Raw genomic sequence first — 17251 nt, 5'->3', positions numbered from 1 at the left:
AACAAAGTTTTACAGAAATATTGTATAACTCTCGATGCCAATAAGTTTATGATAAAAAATAAAGTTACATCAATTCATTTATTATATTTAATTTTTGTGAATTAATTGCATAACGAGTAACAAATAATTTATAACAATCGGAAAGAATGTAATTTGACAAGAATTATTTGTGTAGATATAAGGATTAAGGTTGATAACAATCAATTTTAGCGTTCCTCATAATTATTTATTTTCGATTAAACGACGTATCTGTTGGTCTAGTTTTCTTTAGAAGGTTGGTGGATCTGGAGCGCTAGGTGTCTGCTGGTGTTCGATATGCGACGCTACGTCAAAATCAAAAGCATCATCAAAAACGGTGTTAAATTATTAATTCGCTTTAAGAAAATTCCTGTAAAAATATAGAAAAACGAATGAAGATGTTGGAGGATCATGTGCTGTTCAATCAACTTTGTGAAAAGCGTGGTATTACCCCGCCGGCCGAAGTTTTGGAGTCTGTTAAAGTTGGCAGGTAAGTTGTTTGAAGTTGGTACCACTTGAAGTTTGTCATAGACGGTTAACTATAGAAACATCGGCGCTGTAGTCGCCCCATTCAAATTCAAATCATGCAAAGCTACCAACACGCTTGCTCCAAAATCATAAACATTAATATAAACAATTTTTCTGTTACAGTTCAACAGGTGAACTTCAATTATCTGGCTTATCAATAATGATACCAGTTTGCGAAATAATAAGTAAAATGCTCGCATCCAGTTCCACGATAAAATCAATCGATCTAAGCGATTGTATGCTCTTATCAAAAGGCCTCACGAGTATTCTAAATGCATTGTGCGAGGGTTCCAGCGTGATTTCACTAAATTTAAAGGGAAACAACATATATGGTTCAGTGGTAGCACAACTGGGCGAAGTCTTTATCCACAACAATACTTTGAAAAAGTTAAACATCGAATGGAACAGTCTAGGATCAGATGTAGATTCCTTCAAAAAATTTTGCGAGGGTCTCAGCAAAAATCACAACATCGAGGAATTGGATTTACGTTACAATCAAATATCGCCACATTGTGCAGACGCTTTATCAAAGTCTTTAAAGTACAACAAATCCCTTAAATATCTGGATCTGGCATGGAACACACTGGGTCTACAGGGTGGTGAATTAATTCAAAATTCACTTCGCGAAAATAAAACTCTCCTTAAGCTTAACCTACGCGGCAACTGTATACCAGATGAAATAATGCATTCGATCGAAGATCGTGTCTACGAAAATCGCTGTAGACGAGCAATGTCCGACAGTCACGTATCAAAAAGCGTCGAGATAGCCAAAAGTCTCGTTTTCAAAGAAAACATAAAGCCTGTATCGTTGAGCGATAGCGACAGCGCTGTCCAAACAAAATTGAAGTACCTGAGAAGAAAGAAATGTCGAAGAAAACGAAGGAAGGACGAAAAATGTAAAACTTCTGAAGCGAAATCAAGCCCAACTGAAAATTCGTCAAACGTAGAAACCAAATCTGACGATTCCTTGTTAACGCTCAAATTAGCTGTTTCAAATGTGACAGAGTCAAATATCACAGGACCTATGGAGACGCTGATGAATGATCAGAATTTAAAGATGGCCGAGGTCAACGACAAGATCAGGGAGTTGAATCAAATGCTGCAGGATCGTACAACGGCTATAAATTTGTTGACAAATGAAATAGCAATAAAAGCAGCGGAAGTGGACGCCGCACGATCTCAGGCCAATCAATTGGAGACAGAGGTTAGTCAATTAAAAGAGGAACGTGATAAATACACCGCAGAGAAGGCGAAAGAGATACTCGAGCTGAAAAGGGCGCATATGGAGTCTGAAGAAAAATGGCAGGTGTCTTACAAGAACATGGAAGAGTCTTACGATAAAACTTTACAGAGTAAAAAGGAAAGTGATATGAAAGCTCGACGCTATGAGCGTGAAATTCATAAAAGCACCTTGGAGATAGCCTCTCTGAAGGAAAAGCTCGTGTCTACAACTCAAGCTTACGAAGACTTAATATCAAGAGGTAAAACGGAAATGCATCGACTCCGACGTGAATTGAAGGAACGTGAGGGTCGGCACAAAATCGAGATAAATATTTTGAAGAACAGTTTAAAAGAGACAACTCGAGCTTTGGAGGAATGTCAAGCGCAGCTGCAGAAGACTCGCAGTGAGCTTCGCGAAACTATTGAGAATCAGTCACAGCTGAAAGCTCGATTGATCGAGATGGAGCACGTGAACGTAAGGTGTAGCAGATCAGAAGAGTCCTTGCAGAAGGTGAAGGAAGAAAAAGCTGCGCTGGATGAAAAGCTTCAAGACTCTCAAAGGATCGTTCAGACGTTACAGCGTCAAGTGGCGTCACTTCAGAGTGAACTGATTGAACCTCAGCGTCGTTACAGTTTATTGAAAGACGAGCTGGAACAGGAGAAACAGAAAAGCGGAAGTTTGAAACAGGAACTCGCCGAGGAACGGTTCAGGTTGAAGGAGCAGTCTGTACAATTGCAAAAAATGACTTTGCAAATTACAGCACTGAATACGCAGATCAACGAGATACAGACCAGTCATGCTGAGGCTCTGCGAGAACGTGACAAAGAACGAAAACAGCTCAAGGAAATGATTCTTCATAAGGAACGTGATTTAAGCGATTTAAAGTACGTAATCGTTATTCACTTAATTACCGTACTGATTACTTATTTTACAATCCAATAAAAACCTCCTTTATTTGCAGGGCCGAGGAAGTACAAAGAGCTGGACAACTTTATGCGGCGTTCAGTAAATATTTGGGATCGATCGGACCCAATCCACTTTTATGACAGATCAATCAAAGCAGATACTTAGCTGAACCGCTCAATCAGACTGCTTTCACTTTGTATATAACTTTTATACATTTGTACTTCTATTTATTGTTAGACGTCATTTATCCTCCACTGGAACTCTGTACGCATCCATACATAGAAGACTGACCTGTAACCATGGAACAAAACATAGTGTGATAATTTTGCAAGAAGAATTTTTTCCAAGAAGGAACTTTGCTTTCTTTTTTTAGCTTATCGATATCCATGAGAATTTATTATAGGAACATATATATCAAGAATCTAGGTTAATAATATCGTGTGTACGTTATCGATTGGATTTCAACAATATCGTTCACTTCCACGTATTCAACATGTCACGTCAAGCCATATTGTATATCCGTAGACAATTTGCTATTCGCCATTGAACATTTTTTATTCCCACATACGACTGGCACTTCCATTGAATTCGTGCGACCTCGAGCGACATTTGATTTTATTATGAGTGAACGTTTACGTAATCGTTAGCAGAGCCAGGGATGAATTTATTTTTAAAAAGTTCACGGTTTCATCCTTCAAGGCGTAAGAACGATTTTTGAATTTGATCACGCGCGTTATTAGCTCCGCCAGTAAATAGAATTAGAAAGAGCATAGAGAACGTATGTGAGTATGTAAATAAATAATACTTGGCATTCTTACAAATGGCTTTGAAATGTCACTGAATGCTTTTGCTATTACGGAATTCTTGTTAATGATAAAAAATGATAATTTTATTCATGTAATACAAAGCAGATATGGCGCCAGTACAACAAACTACACATACCTTGAGTATAGTGAATCTTGACTTAGATCAAATTAATAAATGACTTAAAATCACACGAATCGTAATTCTTTTCTACGTGCAAAGTGAAATACGTACATCATTCTGGCGCGTCGCTCAAATTTTATCCAAACAAAATTTAAGAGGCCAAAACTTTGACGCTTCGTGCAAATAAAATTTATACATCAGACACGTAACGCGTGACGTCACTGTACCTTATCCTTACGTATCCAGTGTCCATTGTTTGTTCTACTTTATTGAAATTCCACGTAATACAATTTGAGCTTATTCGAAGGTTCCTTGCGTCGTAAATCGACTTTATTCGCGTCTCTAATTTCGCCTGAGACGCTTCTTCGCTTTTGCAAAACACTTATCGCTAAGTGCGTTACACTATTGTAATATATGTATATATATATATACGTACTCATGCATACCAATTCCAAGGAAGTCGTTTATTCGCTGTGCATTGGCGTCGGAGCGGTTTTATTTATACGTGCCCAGTCGAATTCCTTGGTTGTGCACGACTGCCGGGAAAATTTTCTAGGAAACGTTCCAGGATCATAAGCAGGAATTTATAAAGACCTTTTTCGTACGAGTCTCATCTGTAAAATCACAAAAATACGATTAGGGGAATAGAAGTCGTAAGATAATTAAAACGAGAAAAAAAAAGTTAGCAAATTTCTTAACGAAACTTGTCGAGAAATTGTTTACATATAATTTCATTAAAAAAAATAATTTTCGTTAATTGATAAATAAATCTTTGATCGATTAATTAATTGCATCACTTTTTCTTTTTATTTACTTACATCTAGCTTCTTGTCTTATCGAATGATCAAGGTTTAACGCAACTGTTTAACACGAAGACACTGGTGATTAATAAATCAAAAACAATAAAACTATTATCAACGATAATTTATATCTCGAGTAACCTTAACCTCAAATCCTCAAATAATTACGACAAAAGCAATATCGGCGTCTTATTGACGGCCAATGCTTACGCATTAAGTTATTGCTCGTCACGGGAAATCGCGAGAAACGGCCCTATCTGCTTTTATGTTTATTACGCGATTGACTAACTATATCAGTCGTGTTATGAGATACATATGCATATATACATTCACATCGTATATCATACGTGTGTAGATACGTATACGTCAGTCATAATCGTAACATCAATCAACAAGGCCTGGAGGACAGTAGCGCAGCTGCCAGCAAATGACGGGTGTTCGATAATTACCGATCCCCAGTAAAATATTAAAAGTTAATAAGAATGCATACAATTTGAATAAACTCGTCACAAACACGTATCCAGCAGGTCTCGATTTATCAGTAACCTGATTAGTACATCGAATTTCCTAAAACCTCTGATATTTGTTATTCATCAATAACATAAGCAATGATCATATTGTATATTAATTGTTGAGTGTTTTTTTGTTTATATACACGCGTTTCAACCTAACCCTACTTTGACGGTTTTCTACTCTATTTATCCTTTGCAATGCACGTGCAGATGTCGTTTCGTCATTAAGGAAAATGAAAAAAAAACTCACCTCTTATCGCAGTCAGCTATTTGATGCAGCTCTTGCCTTATCCTTAATCGTGTAACATACTTTAAATTGTTTTGTTCGTTGTATTTACCTTTTTCGTAATTCACGTCTAGTAGTGACTTGCACGTCCTGTCAATTTTCGTGAAAAAACTGTTTGTTCTCTTGATTAAATTTCCCATGAATTCTAGATTCAGATTTCCAGGAAACTCGTTTGTCTACGTGCATTTTGACTGATCGTTAACTGGCCTAAGAAATGTATGTTTTAAGATTCTTAGTTTTTTACGGTCTCTTCTGCAAGTACTGCCCGAAATAGGGTTAACCTCTGATAGAAGCCAAGTCTGTGTTGCGCGAATTTGGCTGTCTCGTTCATACCGAATATCTGTCGATTCACCAAGTAATTCTTGCCATAATTGCGTATGCTTGTAAATTCTTACAAAACTATTTGAAAAAGAAAAATACGTAACCCTCGTTGCGCAGTTACCTTATCTTAGCAAAATTTATATTAAATGATTAAAGTTCTAACAGACTCTTCCGTAACGTTAATTACGAACGTCGTTCAATCGATCGGGTCTTCTCGGCTTTTCTCGTTGGCGCATGCGCACTCGTCATATGGATTCGTTATGAAATTACGCACGTTACAACGTAACGTTTATTGTTTCGAAACGTTGTATAACTTTTCCGTAATTACGTCCGATACGATTATAAGACAGTGTAAAGATGCCCTCGTAACCTCGTGTACACGCAGGGCGTCAGGTTTAACGAGAAATACCATAAGACGGTGGCGTCTGGCGTTCTTGACATAACAAAAATGTCCATATTTCAGCGAGCGTCCGCACAATGTCCTGGCACACTTACTTACACTTGCGTAAACCTTTCAGATGGCTAACGCGAATCGCGAATACCGCGAATTCCATTAAATTCACGTACGATACGTAAACGAACGCGAACCTCCGCCATTACCGTAAATTAATATTACGTTCTCGCGTGCTGCGACAATAACACGATTGACAAACAGTACTACGATAAATGGATATGAGGAGAAATGATATAAAAACTGCCAAGATGATTCGAGTACTGGTAATAAATAATTCTTTAATAATTTAACTTGTGGTCTATACATTCTCGTCGTAATATAAAATACATGGTTTTATTTATTTGAAAAACTTATCATTCAACTAGGTAAAAGTTAGGCAGGACCCACACGATATACGACTGAATAAATCGATATATAAATACGCTTATACAGACACCAAATAATCGTCGTTATTCCCTATTATAAATTACAGTCAGATTATTGAAGGCTCGCCAGAAATATTCGTATAGAGAGAAAGATAAGACATTTGCACGTAGCAAGGTAGAAAGTAAATTATGCTAAATAATCAATTGCTAATGCAACGGGAGTCCCTCCTCGATTTTCGTCGGTAAAGATGTACACAGTCGGTATCATTAGGGTCCATTTCGCTCGTGAGGATTAAATCTGATTTGATCGTAAAGAACGGAAAATCGTAAACGCGCATGCGCAGAGACAGTTAATTCGAACAGTCCTTTCTCTATTATTTATCTTTTTCGTCACTCAAACCTTCGCTAGCTCAAATTTTAGTTCTCAAGAGAATCGTTCGCAAACGGTATACAAATAATTGAACATCTAATTCCACTAAAGGGTCGCTACATAAGAATGCCTCTAATATAGAGACACCTTCCCGCCTAATTAGATTTCTACATATACATATATATAAATGCACGCATACGTATTTTCAAATTTTTTTCTTCTACACTCGCAACGAATATCGTAATAAAAACGCGACAGGCTTATATATACTTTCGTCACATGCGAACGCGTACAAAAATATGTGTATTCGTGTATATATGTATATATATATTTATATCATACAGTGGCTCAACGTGCTCGTGTTTTTCAATGTCAATTGTACCTGCCATATGCGCGTAGGTGTATGTCTTTTTGAAAAATTCTTTTACAGGCTTTTATAATAATAATAATTTTTTATCAACTCCCCACAGTAAATGGTCACGTACAACAACGTTTGTGGTCATGATCTTGTTGACAGATATTTACAGATTTTACGCTCGAGCATACCAATAATCGGTTGCCTCTCTTTTTTCTTGCTTGATACTTGGCTCCTTTCCTTTTTCAAAATACAGAACAATCACTGACGGTATTGACAACGTCCAACCGTATTTACGTTGATCGAGAACAAACATTTAAAATGCTTACGACAAGTCTAGTTCCGTTCGATCGTAATACTATGTAATCGGAAGAACAAATTTGTCTGTACGTAAGAAAAATAGAAAAAAAAAGAGAATCACGAAATTAATTCTCTTCCAGCCGTCCACGTATGCGTGACCATTGTTAAACCCGAGCAAGTAGATACATTCGTCTAAACCTAATGACGCAACGAATTAAACCATTACGTGTGCAGCAATAATAATAACAACACGCAGGACTAATTATCTTCGCAATAACGAAAAAGACGCTCCTCTCTCTCATTAAACTAATTTAATCTCAAAAAATGAATCCTCGAGATTGCGCCAACGCGGGCGGGCAAAAGCGCACGAAAAAAAGACAAATAAAAGAAAAGTAATAACAGCGAGTATTGCGCAAGATGAAAAAAATATTTTTTTTTCAAAATTCCCTTTCACCCGCTATTTTTCATTTTCCACGTGATCCCGCTCTTCACGAACAACGAAGCTCCGTCCTGACTTTCGTACGTCAAATCCGAAAATTTTCCTTCCTTCACAATGAATCTGTCTTTTTGCTACACGCTCGCTCTTAAAATCCTAATTACATGGTACACCTTAATATTAACGAAATTCAAAATTCGCACCCTTGCAAAAATATTGGCAAACCTCGTGTATTACAATGGCAACGTTGTCGCTCGTTATCATTGTTATGCGATGCGCACGTGCCCACCAGCATTCAGTCTAATTAAATAATCTAAAGAAAACAAAAAAGTCTCGTGGCTGACCGCGCATGCGCACTGACACGAAAAGTATCGTCGTATCAACTGTCATTCTCGGGAACTACAGATACCCACTCGAATGCCTTTGTGGCCGTATACGAAATCCTCGATGCTTTCGAATGAGCACGAGACTTCAAATAACCCAGGATCATCTTCGAGAAAGCGGACACTGACGCTTGTCGCGCGTTTTTACCCAGCGAAACTTTATGGCCCTGACCACACGACATTGTGATCCTGAGAATGTAGTGTATCGATAAAAAAAAAAAGAAAAACAAATTTTTGTTACATTTTCATTACAAATCGACTATAATATTTAATTATGAGCGCCAATTGAACCCGTGAGTATATTCCCTAGTCTGGAACCTATTCTCTGGCAGTATTTGTTCCATTGGGCACTCCTGGGTACAACGAACACCTTCGGTCTCAAGGGTATGTATATGGTACCCTATCCGATTCCAGGTTATCTTCGTCCCAGAGTAACGGAAGTGGATATTTATATACATGTAGAATTCTATCCTGTGTAGATATACATTCACTAATATTATGCTGCACTGACTAATCTCAAGGATCTCCTCGGGATCGCGTGTATCCAGGAGAACCCGAAAGGGAATATAAAAGAAGAAAAAAATATTGAAAGAGAATAAGGAAAATTAAAAAAAAAACAGATCCAAGAATTCTGTATAACTAGCATACTATCGGCCAATTCTTTGGTCATACACGGTGTACCATATCATCTTGGATTTCGTAAATAAAAAAAAAAATCAAATTTAATTTAATAAAGTAATACGCTTTTAGATCCAGACAGATAATCCCTTGGTCCCACCCTGGAAGTCGCATAGGAACCTCTAACCAGAACGAACGGAGCGCGATTCTCCAGGATATAACGATATAGAAAAATAAACCTTGTTTCGCTTAGGAGTTACTTGTGGAAGAATATATAACGGGTGGTCGCTTCGCGATCGCTCCTAAAAAATATCTCCGCCTCGTAAAAATATTCCTTACAATTAGTTAAGGGGTCGATAGGTCGCACGGGGTCAGCTTCCGCTATCTTGGTACACTTACGACACCCTGTATAAGACATAGTCTCAGAGCGCGTAGGGATACTCAGCAAGATAATTACGAATGAGCGGAGGAAGATCGTCGGTGGGTATTTTCGCGCGATTAACAGCCAAACGTGCTAAATGCGATAATGACCTAACCTCCTTTACGAGGGGCTTAGCGAAGTAAATCTGACTGTAGAGCTGACCGCTGTGATCGACCCAGACTTCCCGCTTCTCGTCCATCCGTTTCGAGTAGTCCACGTAGTACTCCAGCATCTTGATGGGACAGTCGAAGTGAGGCATGGCCAGGGCAAGACGTGGCTCAGCGTCTAGCCGGAAGTGGCCCAGGAAGTAGTGAACGCGGACGGAAGTGGGTCCCCTGGACGTCTGCACGGAGACGGCAAAGGTGAAGCGACTGTCCGAGCTGTCTCGAAGGAGCCATCGTCCAACCGGTGCTTCCCGAAGAAGAGCTTCGCTCTGCTGCCAGCTGAGACCTTCGTGGTACCATCCGGAGCACTGAAGAAGTCGTCGAGCGTCGCTGAGACGCACTAGGAGATCCTTGTCCAGGTGGTAGTTATCGAAGCCCCACGGACAGGGCATGAGCCAGGACACCGGGGTGGTCGGAGCACCGTCGCGACGCTCTGTCGGCGCAGCCGTTCCAACCTCAGCGGGCTGGACCAACCCGCCGCCGTTGAAGTTGTTGCGACTCCTGGTGGTAGCGTTGGACGTGGGATTGGTACAGTTGGCTGCGGTAGTCGTAGCGGTGATATTAACGGTGCATTGTCCTACGTTAGGTGGCAGCTGGACGGTAGCGTTGACTTGAATGACAGCCCCGGAAGTGGTCTCTTCCAGTGAGCTCCTCCCCGAGTACAGCTGAGACTGCTTATGCGGCTGAGTGCAGCATCCATGCTGATGATTACCAACAGCCGACCCAGCACCTGGCGAACACGGGATCTGCTCCTGGAAGCTGTTACATCTACCTGAATGAGCTTGCTGGTCATAGACCCCAGAGGAACGGTGACAGCCGTTGAAACCCCTGCAGCATCCATGGACCAGATTGCGGTCAGCATCTGACAGTCTTTCCTGATCCTTTCTGGGACTGCTGCTGCGACGGGTACCAGGCAATTCCTGGCATCCGCTAGGTGGTACGCAGAGCATCGGATGTGGATTCTGAAAGATCCCAGCTGGACCAAATGATCCGCAGCCTGTGACGATATCCTCGTCATTGAGAAGATTTCCAGGATCGGATTCGTCAGTTGAGAACTGGGTCTGGACCAGGCAGCCCCCACCGGACAGTTTAGGTCTGACTTCGATCCTGGGTGCCTGGACCAACACTCCAGAATCGGTGCTCTGGATCAAGCATCCTCCAGACTGTATGCTTGGCGTAGTGATGGTAACGCTTCCACCGGTCATCTCGCAGGTCGTAGTTATATGACACTCAGCATCCCTGGTGTCCTGGTGCCTCTGAACTCTCTCGGCCACCGCAGGCTGGCTCTGTATGATGGCTGGTCCATGTATTATGGTAGGTGCATTAATGATGCATCCACCCCCATTAGTGTATCCACGTGGTACCAGGAGACCACCCCCATAATAATTCCCACAGTCGACTTGATGAAGACCGCAAGAAGATGGAGCCGCGACAGGCATCGTAGGGTTGCAGCATCCGGGGGCCGGAAACCGGTGTCGGCAGTTGGGACACATCACCGTCAGCATCTTGATCCTTGTCTTTGACGTGTCAGCATTACCCCACTACGGACCCACGTGATAGTCTGCGGAACAAAAGGACTCTATTAGAAAATCAAAATCGAACAAAATTTTTCAAAAAAAGAAAAATCGCCTCCAAATCATAATCCAAAAACATAAATTCCTCTGTTTATAGATAGTCCCTCAAGACAGAGTCGACCACACTATAGATCACTAGATCATCCTACCATTCCTATTTACTTCACTGTAAAATTACATCTTGTTAGGACGTACTCATTACGTGCTTAATGATTGCCGTCTGCGCGACGCTCATTCGATTAATTAATGGAACGCGTAGGACGTGCATTAAGAGTATCGAGCTGCTTGATGAAGATCAACGGCTTTTAAATCGCTTTCAATTGATACCAGAGACGGTTCGTTAGACGATTTGGTAACTGGTACCACGTCGCGTGTATAAAACTATATATATATATATATATATATATATATATATATATATATATATATATATATATATATATATATATATATATATATATATATATATATATATATATATATATATATATATATATATATATATATATATATATATATATATATATTCATTGATTAATACATTGCGAAAAAAATTACGATGAACTCCCTCTTCTCGAACACGTGCACAAAAATGCCTACCCTTATACCCGGTGTGTAGAAACGAATTATATAATCGACTAAAAAACATTCCCTGGAAAAGGCTGCTGCCTTCAGTCCGCAGGGCGAACGCTGAGCAAGGTATTCGAGGGGATTTTCAGAAGTCCTAATTTCCCTGCTTACGAGGAAGACTGGAATAACATCGTAAATAGGTATAGAGTCCGTTCGCGTTACCTCGGCAGTCAAGAATGTAAGTCAGACAATCGAACCTTCGGAGAAAAAAGTGAACGGAGTGATGGGAAAAAAATTTTCAAAAATTTTCAAAAAAAAGTCTGCCCCGATTAACGCACAAAGGAAATGCAGTATCTGGCGCGAAAGATGGATTCCGCAGAATTTGCCATTCGAATAATTGATACGTCCGGCAGAGCTGACGTGAATACCAAGAAAGTGATAGAACGATACGCTTCCCACGTTGCGACGGGGAATCATTTATAATTACCATGATAATCGCTCACGGTTGGCTTTGCTCAATGAAACCGTAAGAAGAAATAAGGTCGAAACGAGAGAGCGGAGCAAAGTTCACGCGGAGACTCGTGCTTGAATAAACTGGTCGTTGAGTAAAAAAACATCGGGAGATGCTCTACTCTCCTTTTCTACTTGCCTTAACGACCCGCTCGTATCCTCTTTCTCTCACTCGCGCCAAATATCCGCGACTCCTTTTGGTCGACTCGTATTTGCATTTTTCGCATTTCGCAATTCCGACCCATTTATCGTCCCCCGAAACGTGTCTCGAGAAGTAAATGAAAAATTAGTGGAAAATATATATATATATACACCCAAGTGCCAATATCGCGTGTATTCAGGTGATTTGGTCGTTCGCGATTCCTGGTAATGGTCACGTGTTCCTTTATCCCGTGTTCTGTCAATACGCACATGGATATATATATGCTCTTATGAATACACGGCTAACACGGTAGAGGGACTCTGTCTGTATTGTCTTAATTTCTGAGAACGAAGCTGTCAGAACACCACGTGCTGTTAAGTAAAGAGAATTTTCGCGCGTGAAATCGTGATTAACTGTTTCAATTCGTCGGAGATCGATAAGCAAAGTTGTAAAAAGTCGACGGGAAGAGATAGTGAGAAAGGCGGTATTCGTTGAGCACTTTGGAATAGTATTGAAGATAGGAAAAAAAGGGAAAAAATTTTTTTTTATATGACGGGCATAAGACTCGAGTACCTCACGGATCGACTAGTCTCTATGGAATTGCGAATTATTTGAAAGTTAAATGTAAAAGATAATCAACGAGACGTGCTGATTCAATGACGGTTCTAATCCTAAGCACGTGTGTGTGTGTGTGTGTGTGTGTGTGTTCCTCTCACTCCCCCCTCCCAGTTCTCCCCCACGACCCCCGTCATGAATGACGGTTCTAATCCTAAGCACGTCTCTATGGAATTGCGAATTATTTGAAAGTTAAATGTAAAAGATAATCAACGAGACGTGCTGATTCAATGACGGTTCTAATCCTAAGCACGTGTGTGTGTGTGTGTGTGTGTGTGTGTTCCTCTCACTCCCCCCTCCCAGTTCTCCCCCACGACCCCCGTCATGAAATTCCTATAAAGAACCTCAGCAGCCCTTGCAAGTAACAGTCAAGGACGAAGTGCCTAATATTTTTAATTACCAAGATCGTCTGTACACAACAGATCAGCCGGATGATAAGAGATAAGAAAAAGAAGGAAAAAAAAATTAATAGCGTACTGCTTCAAAGTTGTAACCTTTCGAATCATATCGATTCATCGTATCGCGGGCGACGATTAAATGGGATCTTCATACATTACGTCATCGAAGATAAAGATGCGATTCCAGGTGACGAGATAGTGGCTGATAATGAAAAAAAAAAAGAAAAAAAGTTCGTAACCACCTCATACAAAGTAATACAGTGAAACGACGTTACGCAGCGACGCCTATAACGTGCCAGTTACCTGGAAAGAGTTTCCATGAAAGTAACGACGGCGACAAGTCGCGTCGATAAATCGCGATTCCCGGTTCGACTAATTGACACTTTTCGTGAAAACGCGTTTATTGTGAGTTTCCCGTTCCTCGTACGTATACGTATATATATGCTGCGGTTAACATTATCAGCCTGACTGTGTAAATACGCCTTTAGGGCCCTCGGGTCTGGTTTCTAGATCACGATCGTAATAATCGACTCCGCAATTCCGGTCTTTGCCATATTTAATGACTACCTGGAAGTCTCATGATTTTCTACATACCAATCATAACCAGTAACGTCTACCCGCTACTCTGTCAGTCGATTCCGCTGATTTTTCCTGCATCTTCTTTCTTTTATCAGAATAAATTATTTAAACGTAATTGAATCTCGCGGACGACTTTCCAAGAATAGCTGCGAAGTTAAATGACTTCTCGTTCGAATGCCGACCAGCGCGATTCGTTGGCGCAGAAAATACAGAAGTATCGGACATACAGAAAATAACTGTAGCAAAGTCGGATCAGGTTAGGTCGGGTCGAGATATAAAATCGAGCAGACAGATAAAATGGATTAGACTATGTAATGCTCGGTTCACAGTGCGCAGGCAGTGCGTTGGTCCGTTGATGAAATTCGTGTGAAATAATCGGCACTACTCAAACGCGAGCTGCTCGTAAACGAATCCTTCGAAGCAACGTAATTGCATCAACGTTTCCGTGGAGTTGCGTAACGCATAATCGAAGGACAGCCCACGACGTGTCAAGCTGAAACAACCTTTTTATCCGGAATCAATGACTAAAAGATAATTTTTTTTTGATTATAGCCTCCGACGTAATAACAACCTACGGTATACGCGTATGATTGAAGATCGTACCGAGTCTTGATTAACCCTTTGATTGATAAAAAAATAATGGCCATAGATAAAATATTTAAATTATTATCAGATCGATGTATATATGTATAATTGCGAAAAGAAATAATATGCAATTCCCAATCGAATTTATTATCGATGTCTAATTACAATTTGACTTTGATTTTTATCAATTGTTCCAATTACGATTGATCACTCGAGACAAGTATGACGAAACAAGGAAATTGTTTTGACAATTCCACGAATATAATTTTTTTCTTTTTCATACGGAATCCACACGCAGACCGAACAATTCCATAGGAACGATCGCTTCCCGCGAATCCGGCTTAAACGTCCTTGATACGACGTAGTCGGTTGGTCCCTTTCGCGAGGCGCATTGAAATTAGCGTAATGTCAAAAAAAAGAAAGGAAACACTTCTGGAAACTGTCAGTGGCCAAATAGTAAACAGTAGCACATGGCCGTTGTATATGCATATGAAATTTTTGTGTGACGCGTGAGCGAGGACAAACTGAACTTGTGATATTTATTCTCTCTCTCTCTCTCTCTCTCTCTCTCTCTCTCTCTCTCTCTCTCTCTAGGTATCTCCTCTCTGCTATTACTCTCAGCCAGGCATACGTCGTGAATGACTATTGACACAAGTAGTCAAGATTCCCAGCGTGTTTCAAAAGCTTTGAATAACGCCATGTGACTGTGATCCGATTCGTCATGACCGTCGCGTTGAGAGTCCGACACTGGAATGACAAACTCTGTGAACCAGGCTTCGGACTACATCAGTACGATATAGATATATATATCGCGGATAAACATCGATACCGTTAAAAAAGTCCCACGCAGCCAAAGTGAAAGTATACGTATACGCTGCAAGTAGAACTAGGATAAAAGGAGCGAGCGAACTCCATAAAGAGAAATAACGACCGGAAACATATCAATAGAAAGAGAGAGAGAGGATTCGATTTTCTCGAGAGAAGTAAGCGCACGGATTATTAATGAGAACCTAGAATAAAACGGTACCGGAACAGGATTGCGATCGTACCAGGAAAGAGATCAGCGAAACGACCTAGCGAGCCTCAAGGTCCGTCCGCATGAAAGCAGTCGCGTCGTCGTAAGTCAGACCGTATCGCGAACAGCCATGTTATTATTATTCCCCGTACAGATTACATATACAATTGAAAACGACTATTGTCGTACGATAAAAAATGTCTCAGTAATACGTCCCAACTGAAATTGTCTTTAGGGTAACCCATGAAGTGGACGCAAATTTTTCTTTATTTTCTTCCGTCTATTGCATTCTCATTTCTCCAAACACGCGCGTCCATGCCACCCTGTTACTCGCCGCAAGGTTCGCGCGGCACTGAAACCGTCCGTGCGTATGCGCCCGACTTTATATGCCCGGGCCGCGCGCAGCCTGCGCGCGCACGACGCGCACTGGACAGGCACGTGTATCGGTGATTCGTAGTATTTCGTGGAGTAGCGCGAAGAGACAAGCTTCCGCGAACCGACGCCCGAGTTGAGTGTCGCAATGCCAGAAGGCCAAGCCCCCATTTAGAAGTAGCTGTAGGTTTTCTATGTACGTAACGTGCCGTGTAGCATATATTTGATATATAATATATATATATATTAGGAAGCTGAGTTTATCGTAAAATCGCTTAACATTTACGTTTACACTGTAACTTCTCCGTTGCCCATCCAGTATCTTCGTGTGAAAGAGAAGGACACTACGTGCGATACTCCAAGTCTGTCGTGAAAACCGGCTTGAAATGCTTCGACGGCCCCGAATACGTATGTATTTCGTCGTGACTCCTCGGTGACTTTACGCGGGTCAGTGATTGATACTGAAAGTGGGATCGCAGGTAACGATATTACGTTATAATATACGTACTGTGTGCGTTACGATAACGAGTTCTAATATAGATGGAATTGGAACATATATATACCGTTCACGACAAATATACCGCGATCGTAATAAATTGCGCAGCGAGATTACGCGATTCCGTTGAATGCGTGATAAGCGACAAAAATCAGTGAGATTAATAAATACAGGGTGAATTTCTAGGAGACCGATTTTTCTTACAGTGGCTGGACCCGTACGTATAAGAAATCCATACGAAGTGTCCATCATCATTATTATATATTGTATATACAATATATACACACATAAAATAACACGTACACGTGGAAGCAGCCGGAAGTTTAATTCTCAAAAGTGCCAATCAGCAGTGGCGTCTGAGACTTCCAAGAAATTCTTTAACGTCCCAAGCTGACGTCCGTGCACAGAGAAGAACTACACAAGTCCCAATTGATTCAAAATACGGGAAAGCAAAAAAAAAAGTGTCAACCATCACTTTCCTCGACAACTTCGCACAGTGGGATTTCGATTCGACAGACAAGGAACGATATTGGAGATAGCCAGTACCCGGGCCTTAGGTATACGTCACAATGCTGATTCGTGGAACCCGATGACAATACCATTCGTGCGGGATATCGTCACGATAAGGCCCCTTGGGATACAGTGTTTCTGCGAAAAGAAATATGTATACATACACGCATATACCCCAGAAGAGATCAGGAATCGAAGTATCCAGCCACTCGGTCTCTTGCGGCAGAAATTCCTAACCTAGCCTAACCTTGCCATGGTATAGGTCCCAGGAAAAGATTGAGAAGAGCTTACGAGGTCGCCGTAAAAGGGTCTCATCTGCCGCACGAGGACGAAACTTATTATTGATTTCTGCGAATCGTACGCGTAGGCCAAGACGAAGACGACGACGACAAAGTCCGGGAGAGTTTTTGAAGCGCAGCTGCCATCGTCGTTTGGTAGTAAAGACAACGTTTCAGGGCTGGAGGTTCGCTCGTAGAGTGGATATACGGAGGGAGGGGGG

General features: G+C 41.0%; 2 protein-coding genes and 1 long non-coding RNA gene across 6 annotated transcripts in view; 1 reads left to right on the top strand and 2 right to left on the bottom strand.

Annotated features, from left to right (window-relative positions):
• Window positions 1-151: 151 nt before the first annotated feature.
• LOC107265589 (leucine-rich repeat-containing protein 45) lies at window positions 152-3803 on the top strand. The gene is made up of 3 exons (XM_015735184.2): window positions 152-508; window positions 670-2652; window positions 2730-3803. The coding sequence occupies exons 1-3, from the start codon at window positions 411-413 to the stop codon at window positions 2812-2814; spliced, it is 2166 nt and encodes a 721-aa protein (XP_015590670.1). The 5' UTR covers window positions 152-410; the 3' UTR covers window positions 2815-3803.
• LOC107265594 lies at window positions 2278-5157 on the bottom strand. The gene is made up of 4 exons (XR_001537242.2): window positions 4420-5157; window positions 4038-4215; window positions 2560-2965; window positions 2278-2416 (listed from the first exon to the last, which is right to left on the bottom strand). It is a non-coding gene; the product is annotated as an uncharacterized LOC107265594 (long non-coding RNA).
• A 1069-nt stretch (window positions 5158-6226) lies between these two features.
• The window catches only part of LOC107265591, a 24578-nt gene continuing 13553 nt past the window's right edge, over window positions 6227-17251 (bottom strand). For 2 of the 4 annotated variants that reach the window (XM_015735187.2, XM_015735186.2), the window contains exon 2: window positions 6227-10947. In XM_015735187.2, coding sequence (XP_015590673.1) covers window positions 9224-10891 — 1668 coding nt within the window. In that variant the 5' untranslated portion in view covers window positions 10892-10947 and the 3' untranslated portion in view covers window positions 6227-9223. Of the gene's footprint in view, window positions 10948-12179; window positions 12836-13789; window positions 14906-17251 lie in introns of those variants that run through there. The other 2 variants (XM_025082903.1, XM_025082904.1) reach the window with 2 other exon arrangements.

The sequence above is a fragment of the Cephus cinctus genome, unplaced genomic scaffold (assembly GCF_000341935.2).
Source record: "Cephus cinctus unplaced genomic scaffold, Ccin1 Ccin1_scaffold0230, whole genome shotgun sequence".
Classification (NCBI taxonomy): Eukaryota; Metazoa; Arthropoda; class Insecta; order Hymenoptera; family Cephidae; genus Cephus; species Cephus cinctus.
The sequence above is the reverse complement of the archived record's forward strand: the minus strand, read 5'-3'. Positions and strand labels throughout refer to the sequence as shown.

Excerpts from the sequence above, each read along its gene's own strand:
- LOC107265589 (XM_015735184.2), top strand. The coding sequence starts at position 411 with ATGAAGATGTTGGAGGATCATGTGCTGTTCAATCAACTTTGTGAAAAG. Across the intron at positions 509-669 it reads GAGTCTGTTAAAGTTGGCAG|TTCAACAGGTGAACTTCAAT; the intron begins GTAAGTTGTTTG and ends TTTCTGTTACAG. Across the intron at positions 2,653-2,729 it reads CGTGATTTAAGCGATTTAAA|GGCCGAGGAAGTACAAAGAG; the intron begins GTACGTAATCGT and ends CTTTATTTGCAG.